Source organism: Moschus berezovskii, chromosome 24, assembly GCF_049115385.1.
Source record: "Moschus berezovskii isolate FMDL1 chromosome 24, NW_MosBer_1.0, whole genome shotgun sequence".
NCBI lineage: Eukaryota > Metazoa > Chordata > Mammalia > Artiodactyla > Moschidae > Moschus > Moschus berezovskii.
Window position 1 is genome coordinate 47,143,039 of NC_142483.1, and position 12,710 is coordinate 47,155,748.

At 39.3% G+C, this 12,710-nt stretch overlaps 1 protein-coding gene across 4 annotated transcripts in view; it reads left to right on the forward strand.

Annotated features, from left to right (window-relative positions):
- Positions 1-12,710, forward strand: part of ULK4 (unc-51 like kinase 4) — a 514,736-nt gene that overhangs the window by 37,337 nt on the left and 464,689 nt on the right. For all 4 annotated transcript variants that reach the window (XR_008684254.2, XM_055414560.2, XM_055414559.2 and 1 more), the window contains exon 17: positions 5,372-5,450. Coding sequence is in view for 3 of the 4 variants with exons in the window: in XM_055414560.2 (XP_055270535.2) it covers positions 5,372-5,450 (79 nt within the window). In the remaining variant the exon portion in view is untranslated. The remainder of the gene's footprint in view (positions 1-5,371; positions 5,451-12,710) is intronic.

Below are 12,710 nucleotides of genomic sequence, written 5' to 3' on the forward strand. Positions count from 1 at the left end.
GAAAATGATGGCTAGATGAGCCCTCTGCTCGAAGTATTATTTTACTCTCATTGTCCATTCAAATACTACTTCTTCCAGTGAGGCTTTTTCTGATCCAGGGTTTATCACCTTGACAGCATATGACCAGGCTGTTTAACTCAGCTAGGGGATAATCACTGTTGAAGTAGGTAAGCTCGCTCCTTGGTGGTGTTCTGCATGTAGGAAAACAAAATGAAAAATAATGTGGTGTAATTCTGTAAGTTTCTCTTCCCCTTATATAACGTATTATATGTTTTTCATGTCATTAATTTTTTTGCCCAGGATTTTTTTTTGTGCTATGCCTCTTTTTATAGGCTATGAATATTTGATCATTTTGTTTACCCTGCTCCTATTTTTGGATAGTATTATAATATTGTAAATGATACACTGGTGAACATTTTTGTGCCTAAATCTTTGTGCCTGTCTATTTTTTCTTTTTCCTCTCAGGGCAGATTCGTAGAATTAGAATGAATAGGTAGAGATATATAGATAATTTTTGTGACTTCTGATAAATTGCCGAAATGCTCTGTAGAAACATATTAGCCTGCATTCCCAGTCACTTTGTATAAAAACGCCCTTTTGTTAGAATAGTGAACATTTATAAAACCTTTTTGTTTGTTGTTCAGTTGCTAAGTCATGTTCTACTCTTTATGACCAGATGAACTGCAGCATGCCAGGCTTCCTTGTCTTTCACTGTCTCCCTGAGTTTGTTCAGACTCTTGTCTATTAAGTCGATAATGCCATCCAGTCATCTCATCCTCCGTTGCCCCCTTCTCCTCCTGCTCTCAGTCTTTCCCAGCATAACCTTTGTCAATCAACTTTATGCAGGTATACTTCACAGATAGTGCATAATATTGTTAATTTAAGAAATTTTATTTATAAAACGTACATAACACAATTTATCATTTAGCCATTTTAGGTGTGTAGCTCAATGGCATTATGTATATTTTAGTACTGATGTTGTGCAACCATGATCACTGTCAGTTTCCAGAACTTTTTCAGTCCCAACAGAAGCTCTTATCCAGTAACCATTAAATCCTGATCCCTCCTCTTTTAAGACCCTGATAATCTCAGTTCTTTCTTTTGTTTCTATGAATTTCCATCTTCTTGGTACTTAATAGAAGTGAGATCATACATTTGTGCTTTGGTGTCTGCATTATTTCACTTACCTTAATGGTTTCAAAGTTCATCTGTCTTGCAGCATGGATCAGAATGGCTTCCTTTTTAAGGGCTGAATAATATTCCACATACGTGTATGCCACAGTTTATCTTTTTATCTGTTGATGGACACTGGGGTTGCTTCTAATTTTGACTATTGAAGATAGTGTGGCTGTGAGCACTGGTCTGCAAATACCTGTCTGAGTCCCTGCTTTCAGTTCTTTGGGGTAACATACCTGGGAGTGGAATTGCTAGATTATTTGATAATGTTTTGTTCAGTTTCTTGAGAATACCTTCATACTATTTTACACAATGTCTGCACTATTTTACATTCCCACCACCAATGGTTGAGTTTGTCATCATCATCTTCAACCCTTAGTTTTTTCCGTTTTACTTTTCTTTTCGATAGTAGCTCTTCTAATGGGTGTGAAGTTATATACAGTGTGGTTTTGAGTTGCTTTTCACTGATGACTACTAATGTCAGGCATCTTTTCATGTCCTTGTTGTCATTTGTTTATTTCCTTTGGAGAGATGTCTTTTCAGGTCCTTTGCCCGCTTTTGGTCATCTTACGTTTGTTTATAGGAGTTCTGTATGTATTCTGGATATTAGTCCTGTGTTAGGTACATGACTTAACAAACACTTTCTCGCATTCTGCGAGTTGCCTTTTTGTTCTGTTGATGGTCTTCTTTGATGCATGCATTTAAAAATTTGGATGCAACCAGGTTTTTCATTTTTTTCTTTTGTTGTCTGTGATTTTAGTGTCATAGTCAAGAAATCATTGCCAAATCCAATGCATAAAGCTTTTGATTTATGTTTTTTTCTACGCTGCACTCTTTACTAGAATATTTGTAAGTCTGAACAGGACTACCAGCCTCCATGTTTGGTGGGAAACCCCATTTCAAATTCCTCTGACCTCGGGGATCACCACTGCCCAAAGTCACCCCTTGTTTCAGAGACAAGCCCCAGAACTCTGGTCTTCTCCAGGACAGGCTTCTGTTTTGCCTGTACAGTGTCCATCAGTAATGTGAGTGTTTCTACACTTACTTATATAAAAGGGCCATACACAGACACAAACTCATTTGCAAGTGTGCCAGAACCTCTATTCCACTCCAGCCAGAATGTCTTCATTTGCTAAGAAAAATATGATGTAAGCCTTGAAAATCATGACCATAAAAATTGAAGGCAGGAGGAGAAGGGGGTGACAGAGGATGAGATGGTTGGATGGCTTTACCGACTGAAAGGACTTGAGTTTGAGCAAACTCTGGGAGATGGTGAAGGCCAGGGAAACCTGGCGTGCTCTAGTCCAGGGGTCACAAAGAGTTGGACATGACTGAGTGACTGAACTGAATTACAAGTTTTATAGTTTTAGCTCTTACATTTAGGTTTTTGATCTATTTTGAGTGTGTTTTTTTTAAATACAGTATTAGGTAAGAGTCCAGGTTTGTTCATTTTTTTTTTTTTTTAATTATTTACTTTTGGCTGTTGCCACCCGGGCTTTTCTCTAGTTGCAGCAGGCAGGGTCTACTGTCTAGTTGTGGTGCACAAGTTTCTCACTGCGGTGGCTTCTCTTGTTGCAGAGCATAGACTCCAGGGTGTGAGGGCTTCCGTAGTTGCAGCTGGTGGCTTCTAGAGCTCAGGCTCGGTAGTTGTGCACAGGCTTAGTTGCCCTGAGGCATGTGGGATCTTCCGGAAACCAGGGACCAAACTCCTGTCATCTGCATTGGCAGGTGGATTCTTTACCAGTGAGCTACCAGGGAAGCCCCAGGTTCCTTCTTCTGTATATGTATATCCAGTTTTCCCAGCACTAGTTTTTGAAAGGACTGTCCTCTCCCCATTAAATGGTTTTGGCAGCCTTGTTGATAATCGTGTTGACCACGTATGGTGAGGGTTTGTTTCTGGGCTCTCTGTTGTTTCATGGGTATATAAATCTGTCTTTCTGTGAGTATCGCAGTGTTTCAATTACCATAGTTTTGTAGTAAGTTTTGAAATCAGAAAATGTTACTTCAGCTTTGTTCTTGTTTTTCAAGATTGTTTTAGGTTCCCTTGACATTCATATTCTAGGGTGGCATTTTCTAGTTTTTGGTACAGTTTGATACTTTAATAAAGTACATGCTCATTGTCGGTTGTTTTTTTTTTTAATACTGTTTCTCCATTTGTGAGTTACTTCACTTCATTGGAAGGACTTATGCTAAAGATGAAACTCCAATACTTTGGCCACCTCATGCGACGAGTTGACTCACTGGAAAAGACTCTGATGCTGGGAGCGATTCGGGGTAGGAGGAGGCGGGGACGACAGAGAATGAGGTGGCTGGATGGCATCACCGATTCGGTAGACATGAGTTTGAGTGAACTCCGGGAGTTAGTGATGGACAGGCAGTCCTGGCGTGCTGTGGTTCATGGGGTCGCTAAGAGTCGGACACGACTGAGCGATTGAACTGAACTGAACTGAACTCACTTCTTGATGGATTGGATTTCATTGGGTAGGTTTCTTTCAGAATTAAAAAAAATTTTTTTAAGAAGAATATCTCTCAGAGGCTGTGCTTCTGGAGTTACTCCTTCCTTTGAAACTTGCTGGCTGTAGTTTTGGGGCTCAGGCCCAGCAGCCTGAATGAGGCCTCCCAGGACCTTCTTCTTTTTTTTTTTTGCACAGGGCAATTTTATCCCAGGCCCTTCTGACCATGCCCATCCTGGTGCCCTGGCGTGTGTGTTCTCATTCTCTCACGCGCTGACTGCAGTTTGGGAAGACTCAGGGCCCAGCCCTCCTCTTCCTTCTTCCTCTTACATGTGACCAGTTTGATTCTGTTTTTCAGTGAAAAAAGAATTTTTATTTATATTGCAGGCCTGCAACATTTTACTAGGATATATCTTTTTACAAATTTTCTTTGCCAGTTGGTCTCTTAAAGGCTTTAGCCTTTCGTTTGCTTTTCTCTGTCCTTATGATTTCCTTATCTCTGTTTCATCCTTTTTCTGCTCCTGAAACTCCTGTAGGATGGATGTGGGATTTTGTATCTCTCGACTCTGGATTTTCTTGTGCTTTCTTACTCTTTTATTGAGATAAAATTCACCCTTTCTTGGTTTTTATTGAATTTATTTTTTAGAGCAGTCTTAGGCTTACTGTGAATTGAGGGCACCGTAAAGAGATTTCCAATGTACCTCTACTCCTCCATACGTGTTGCCTTTCCAGTTATCAGCATCTCCCACCTGGACGGTATGTTTGTTATAAATGAGAATCCTAAACTGACAAGTCAAAATCATCCGAACTCGGCATTTTTCAGTACAAGTCATTCTTGGTGTTGTACATTCTGTGAGTTTGGACAGTGTTTAGTGATGTGTCACCATCATTATGGTATCATACAGTATTTATTGGATAATAAGCAAATCTGTGTTCTGCCTGTTCATACCTCTGACTTTTATTTAACCACTGACCTTTTTATTGCCTCCATAGTTTTGCCTTTTCCAGAGTGTCATGTAGTTGGGATCATAAAGTATGTAGTTTTTTCCGATTGGCTTTTTTTCCTTAGTAACACACATTTAAGGTTCCTCCATGTCTGTTCATGGCTTGATAGCTCATTCTTTTTATTCCATTGTCAGATATTCCAGATACTCCATTGTCTGGATGTACCATGGTTTATTTAACCATTCACGTACTGAAAGGGGTAACTACTATTTCTTTCCTCTCTGGCAAAGACCTTTGAAAAATTTTTACTTTCCATTTCACTATTAGAGCACAACTTCAGGTTTTGTCACCATTACATATGAACTTTCCAGGTAGCTCAGTGGTGACGAATCCACCTGCCAGTGCAGGAGACGCCAGATAGGCAGGTTTGATCTGTGCGTCGGGAATGTCCCCTGGAGGTGGAAGGGGCAACCCACTCCAGTATTCTTGCCTGGAGAATCCCATGAACAGAGGAGCCTGGTGGGCTACAGTCCATAGGGTAACAAAGAGTTGGACACAGCTGAGCAGCTGAGCACACAGGCACGCAGATGTTGCTGCAGAGGGTGTTGTGTTCATGTCTACCTGTGTACACTGGGGAACGTCCCTCTGGGCCATATACGTGGGGGAATGTACGCTCACCCCATCCCATTGCACGTTGCTCTCATGGTGATGCTTACAGTTGTGTAGTGTAACTAAATGGGGTTGATTTCCTTGGTCCTGACTATCCACTTCAGAACGCATTTTCTCTCTGTTTACAGAAGGGCCAAGGTTGCTCGGGTGATTGGTTTACTGGCCTCGCACACAACTGAGCTCCAGGAAAATGCACCTGTTATTGAGGTAATTTCTTTTATTATTGAAATGTTATGAATGGCAGAGAATGTTCTCAATTTTAGAACATACAGCTTTCATGGGTATTCACTTAAGTGTTTCTCGTGGAATGTGGCAGCCGCTATAAAGTAGCCTCAGTTGACCGTCACATTTCAGCACAGCCTCTCATTTGCAGCACTGGCAGTTATTGAGGGTGGCGTGGTGGAGTTACACGGCTTCAGGGCCCTATTCATCGTGATTCCAACAATTTTTGGATAAAGCTTGTTTCATTAACTTAGATTTCTTGGATGTCTGCCAGTGTTAATTTTAAAAAGTAATAGTGTGTATTTAGCTATCTAGGAAACTTTTGAATTAACATATACTATATTGTGAATTATTTTCTGTTGGATAATGAGTGCTTTTCAAAATAACTTGAAATTGTGTCAGGTGCTCCTTTGTAGTGCCATCTTTTTAAAAATTCTGTTATTGCTTACAAGATTTTTGTGTTGTGTTGCTCGGTCACTGAGTCGTATCCGACTCTTTGAAATCCCGTGGACTGCAGCTCGCCAAGCCTCCCTGCCTCTCGCTATCTCCTGAAATTTGCCCAAGTTCATGTTCATTGAATACCACAAAATTTTTAGTTCTGTAACAGTGGAAACAACCACTAGATGGCACTCAAACACAGGAAACAAAGTTTTACAGGCACACCGCCATTAAGACCAGTTGACTGTAGCAATTGAGACAACCACTAGAGGACGCTCAAACACTGGAAACAAAGTTTTACAAGTTAGAACTTCAGGAAGAAATAAGCTTGGCAGGTACATGGCACTTAGTTCATCTTTTCCGTCTTTTTTGGTTTCTGCTGCATGAGATGTGATTCCAGTCCATTGGCTATTATTATCATGTTAGATTAAGGAAAGCCATAACAGCCTGTTGAGAACAGTGCAGTCATTTCAGGAGGTGAGGATTCCTTTGAGGCCCATCTATGGACCTTAGGTTCAGAACTCTAGAGACGAGGTTTCTGTCGCACAAGTGTGTGTTCATACTTAGTTTTTCAGTAAATCATTAATAAAATTTCAAATGTGAGATGTGCCCTGGTTTCTCCAGTATGTTTCAATAAAACTCGTGGTTAAAGATCCTGTAGGCATTTTAAAGGCATAGACCTCATTTTATTTTATTAATTTTTAAAGTTTTATTTTTTTATTGAAGTATAACTGATTTACAATGTGTCACTTTCAGGTGTCCAGAAAAGTGATTCAGATATACGTATATCTCTATATCTCTTCTTTTTTCAGATTCTTTTCCCTTATAAGTTATTACAAAATACTAAGTATGGTTTTCTGTGCTACACAAGTAGGCCCTTGTTTGTTATATATTTTATATATAGCAGTGTATATATGTTAATCCCAAACTCTTAATTTATCCTCTTCCCCTTTCCCCTTTGGTAGCTGTAAGTTTTTTTTGTCTGTGGGTCTATTTCTGTTTTGTATATAGGTTGATGTGTATTATCTTTCTTTTTAAAAGATTCCATATATAAGTGATATCATATGATGCTTTTCTTTCTCTGTCTGTCTTACTTCACTTAGTATCATAATCTCTGTCTGTCCATGTTGCTGCAAATGGCACTATTTCATTCTCTTTTTATCAGTTCAGTTCAGCCGTGTCCGACTCTTTGCGACCCCATGAGTCACAGCACGCCAGGCCTCCCTGTCCATCACCAACTCCCAGAGTTCAATCAAACTCGTGTCCATTGAGTCGGTGATGCCATCCAGCCATCTCATTCTCTGTTGTCCCCGTCTCCTCCTGCCCCCAATCCTTCCCAGCATCAGAGACTTTTCCAGTGAGTCAGCTCTTCACATGAGGTGGCCAAAGTATTGCCGTTTCAGCTTTAGCATCAGTCCTTCCAATGAACACCCAGGACTGATCTCCTTTAAAATGGACTGGTTGGATCTCCTTGCAGTCCAAGGGACTCTCAAGAGTCTTCTCCAGCACCACAGTTCAAAAGCATCAATTCTTCAGTGCTCAGCTTTCTTCACAGTCCAACTCTCACATCCATACATGACCACTGGAAAAACCATAGCTTTGACTAGAAGGACATTGGTTGGCAAAGTAATGTCTTTGCTTTTTAATATGCTATCTAGGTTGGTCATAACTTTCCTTCCAAGGAGTAAGCGTCTTTTAATTTCCTGGCTGCAATCAGCATCCACAGTGATTTTTCTCTTTTTATAGAACCTCATTATTCATCACTGTAATCCATGGAGCCTAGCCAACCATGTAACGTGTGTACATCTGGTATTCAGTCCATGTTAAAAGATTTAATAAACGATTACAAGAATGGTAGGAAAGTGTGGCAGTATAATTTGTTACAAGGAGACAGAAGAGATGGATGGAGAAAAATCTATTTTACTTTTCTTATGATACAGTTTAAGTCCCTTCCATCTTATTCTGCCATCAGTGGCTACAGAAAAGAGCTAGTTGTGGTCTCTTGTATATACTTAGAAGCATTCATTAAGTTCTTCCTTATGTTTTCTACAGAAAAATATAGCCAGCTTCTTATACTTTTCCTCCTAGGCAACACATTTATCACCCTGAGATTGTTGTGGTTCTTATGTGTAATAATTTAAATATTACGATATTATATTACGTATATTTAAATCTTAAGCATGCAGTGGATATATTTTAGGAAATTGAATATAAAACCTTAAGATTCAGAACTGGAAGGAATATTAACAGATACTCTAGCTTGATCCCTTCATTAAACATTTTCATTATGGAAAATCTCAATATACATAAAAGTAGAGAGACTGAAATACTGAGATCACTTCCAACAGTTACTGAAATTGTAGGAACATTGTCTGCTGTCTTATCCTCTCACTTGCCCTCCCTAGCTCCTCCCGCTGTCTTCCCCGGCCCCCTGTTAGTTTTTTTTTTTTTTTGGCGGTGCTATGTGGCTTGCTTGCCAGGTGTTAGTTTCCTGACCAGGGATTCAACTCCAGCCCCCAGCAGAAAGTGTGGAATCCTAATCACTGGACTGCCAGGGAAATTCCCACCCCCCAACCCCCCGCTATAGTATAAAAATCCTAGACCTCACACTGTACTCATAAATGCTCCAGTATATAGATCTAACAGAAAAGGCTTTTAAAAACTACAACCACCACGCTGTTACCACAGCTAACAGAATCTGCAGTGGTTCCCTAATATTTAATACCAGTCAGTGTTCAGATTTCCTGATGTCTCACACATGTCATTGTGTATTTTTTCATTGAGCCAGGACTGAAACAAGGTCCTGTACTGCATTTAGAGAACATTGACTGTTAAGTCCCTCAATTTCAAACATTTTCCTGTTATTTTTTAGTGCCATTTATTTATCAAAGACAAATTGGCACTTGTTTTAACCAGAGCTGAGTTTCATGAAGTTTCATTTATCCTTTGTGGTCCTCGCTCGCCTATATTTCCCAGGAACTGCTTGTTAGATATGTCGACTTGCTTAGATTCAAGTTGTTCTATGGAGAAAGGGTAGGAATTCTTCCTCGTTGGTGCTCTGTGTTTCCTGTTGACTCACAGGAAGGCATGTGATAATGTCTGGTTAGTGATAGTGTGATTGGTCACTAGCTTCAAGTGTTGTCAATGCTATGATTTTGAACTTTTCCATCACTCTTAAAAGTTCTAGCATCCATTGATGATTAATGCTTAGTGGCATTAGTCCTTCAGGGCTCCCAAAATGATAATTTTCTCTTTCTATAATTCCTTTCTCATTTACAGCTGGTAATTTTTCTTACATTAGAACTTTCACATCTCAGCTAATTGTTTATCCAAAAATACAGTGTGTTTAGCAAAGGCAGGATGAATGATTATCCACATTTATAGACCAATATTCAGAATAAACACATTGTGCATTAGGAGTCTTAATTCTGTCCAGTGAGGTGTTGTGTTTTTTTTTTTTTTGTATTAAGAAATTACGGATTTACATATGTATGTTTGTGTATTTCAGTCTTCTGTAGGCATCAGTCTTTTGGATTGAGTTCCATCTCAGCCTTAACAGGAGCCTGCTCAAGTTTGTTCCTTTCTCCTTTTTGCATGAGTCTCTGATAACTTAGTTGCTTTCTGTCAACAAGATTTCACTATTCTTGGGAATAGTCAGCCTTAGTTCTGAAGTCAGTTCTACAAGAAACCTTATTTAATTTTAGCTGAAAATGGTGCGTAGAGAACACAGTCTGGGTCTGGGTGTCACTGATGCTGGGATTGTTGTTTCCTCTAGCTAGGAAACGTTCGTAAAGAGAAAAATCACAAGTTCACTTGTACCTGTACTTCCAGTTCACAACTTTTCTATTTAAAATTCAAGTGCTCTTGTTAGAAGCTGAAAACCTTAGTTTCTCATGACATCAGCACACTTACCTTCTTTAACCTATAGTTGAGAATAAATGGTTTAAAAATAATAACTGTATTATTAGTAACAAAATTACAAAGTGCTGTTTAAGTTACTATTATTATTTTTTGATGCTTGGGATACAATCTACAGACAGAAACTGAGTTTTCAGAGCAATTCAAATAATCTTGTCACCAATTTGATATGTAATTATATATATTTTCCTTTTGTGTTACATATTTTGGGATTATAGACTCAGGGATTGCTTTATGCGTGCTTTTTGGATTAAAGATGGTAATACTCTTTTTACTGAAGCGTTACAAATATACAGAAATGTGCACAAAACATAAATTTCATGCTCAGTGAATTGTTGCAAAGTGGAAACCCAGGAAACTGCCCCTGGTTCAAGAATCAGAACATTGCCAGCACGCCAGGAGATCCTTCGGGGCCTGATCTTGATCCCTAATCTCTCCCTTTGCTCTCAAGGTGGCTACTGCCATGCCTTCTGATGCTGTGATTACTTTGCCTGTTACTGAGTTATATTTAAATTGAATCACATGGCATGTGGTCTCTGGCTTTTTCTGTTACATGTCATGTGTGTGAAATTCATCCTCGTTTTAGGTGTCTTGTCATTCCTTTTCATTACACCGTCACACACTGGTGGTGGACATTTGGGTTGTTTGCCATATTTGGCTATTACAGGTAAGTCTTGTAAAAACATTTTGATGCACTTATGGGAGCCTTCTATTGGATAAACCTAGGAGTTAGAATTGCTAGGTCATAGGGTATGTGTATGTTCAACTTCACAGGGTCATCTAAACTGTTTTCCAAAACTGTATAACCTTAAAATCCTTTTCCCAATGAAAGACAATTTTCAGTGCTCTGTGTTTTTATTAATACTTGGCTTTGGTATAAAATCATGGTAAATTAGCATCTACTAAGTTCTTTATTTTTAGCATATTTTTTAACATGAATGAGTGTTGAATTTGATTCTGTGATGTCTATAGAGGTGATTGTATGGGTTTTATTCCTCTCTCTATTAGGTTATATCAATGGCAGTCCTAAAATTAAACCACCCTAGCATTTTTAGAAGGCCTTCCACTTGGGTTGTGATGTATTAACATCTTTATAATGCTCTGTTGAATTCTTTTTGCTCATATTTCTTCTGGATTTCTCTCGCCATTTTTTTCCTCCATGACACTAAGTTCTTGAAAAGTCCAGGTGAGTTGCCCTGTGTGATGTTCTATATTTGTCTCTTTGCTTTCTCTTGGTATCATTAAATTTGATTTTCTAGCCCCAACGTTTCCTATGAATTTTAAGTTAGGTCTAGAGACTTGATGGATTCAAGTTAAATTCTTTTTAGAAATACTATATCATAGATGATGTTGGGTGCTTCGTATTTTATCGTATCAGGAAACATATGGTGTTTGAACTTACTTGGATCATTTGATTAAAGAGGTGATGCCAGATATCTCCTTTGCAGTGTCACTTTCACTGCCAAGTTGAATGTACAGTAAGAAAATAAAGAGTTACATGAATTGTAACTCTCCTGTTTTAACCTTTTCCTAAATTGAAACTCAAGATTTTAGTTCATGACACACTAATCAATGTATTCAGTTCAGTTCAGTCGCTCAGTCATGTCCGACTCTCCGCGACCCCATGAATTACAGCACGCCAGGCCTCCCTGTCCATCACCAACTCCCGGAGTACACTCAAACTCATGTCCACAGAGTCGGTGATGCCATCCAGCCATCTCATTCTCCGTCGTCCCCTTCTCCTCCCGCCCCCAACCTTTCCCAGCATCAGAGTCTTTTCCAGTGAGTCAACTCGTCGCATGAGGTGGCCAAAGTATTGCAGTTTCAGCTTTAGCATCAGTCCCTCCAATGAACATCCAGGATTGATCTCCTTTAGAATGGACTGGTTGGATCTCCTTGCAGTATAAGGGACTCTCAAGAGTCTTCTCCAACACCTATTAACTGTCACTAATTTCCATTGTGTTTTTCTCTCATTTTCAGCAGATGAATTCACTTAGTTCATTGTGCTATGCAACTGTGTTATTGCTGTTACTGTTTGAAAATTCATCCAGTTTTCAAATTTATTTTACTTTTTATGTCCTAATTTTTTTGGTAGGATAATCATTATCTACTGAATTCTTAAGGATGTTGACTCTCTGTTATTCAGCCTTCTACTGAATTGGTTTTAGACTTTTTTTAAAAAAAACTTTGTTTTGTATTGGAGTATAGCTAATTCATGGGGTCGCAAAGAGTCGGACACGACTGAGCGACTGAACTGAACTGATAGCTAATTAACAATGTTGTGATGGCTTGAGGTGGACAGCAGAGGGAGTCAGCCAGACATATACATGTATCCATTCTCCCCCAAACTCCACTCCTGTCCAGGCTGCCACATAACACAGTGCAGAATTCCCTGCGGTTTAGGTTTGAATCTTGTGTTAAGCGTAGATATATGGTGATTTGAAGCATTATTCAGCTTAGTTCTCTCTGAACACTGTGTACTTGTGGAACTCTAAACGCAGGACGTGATGAACTGTATTTGCGGACAGTTGACTGTTCTGGCATCTATTTTAAAGGTTGTGGTACAGCATGTCCACTTTAGGCTCTTGTTCTCTGTTAAGCTGCACAGTTGCACCGCTCCCCTGGTGCCTCGCGTGCTGTAGCTTTTCATACTGAAGCAACTGCACACAGTGAGCTCTGTCCTGGTCCTTAGTGCCCACAATCCTCATTTCCAACATATCACTTTTTGGAAGAACAAATGGTACTTGTTCCACTTTAGGGGATGTACATGTTTCATGTACATAAATGAAATTATTTTCACTTAGAGTTTTTCCCATGTACTGTCTATTATACTTTTGTTTCTACTTATAAAATAACATGTTTTTCCAACTATGACAGCTTAGCTCCTTC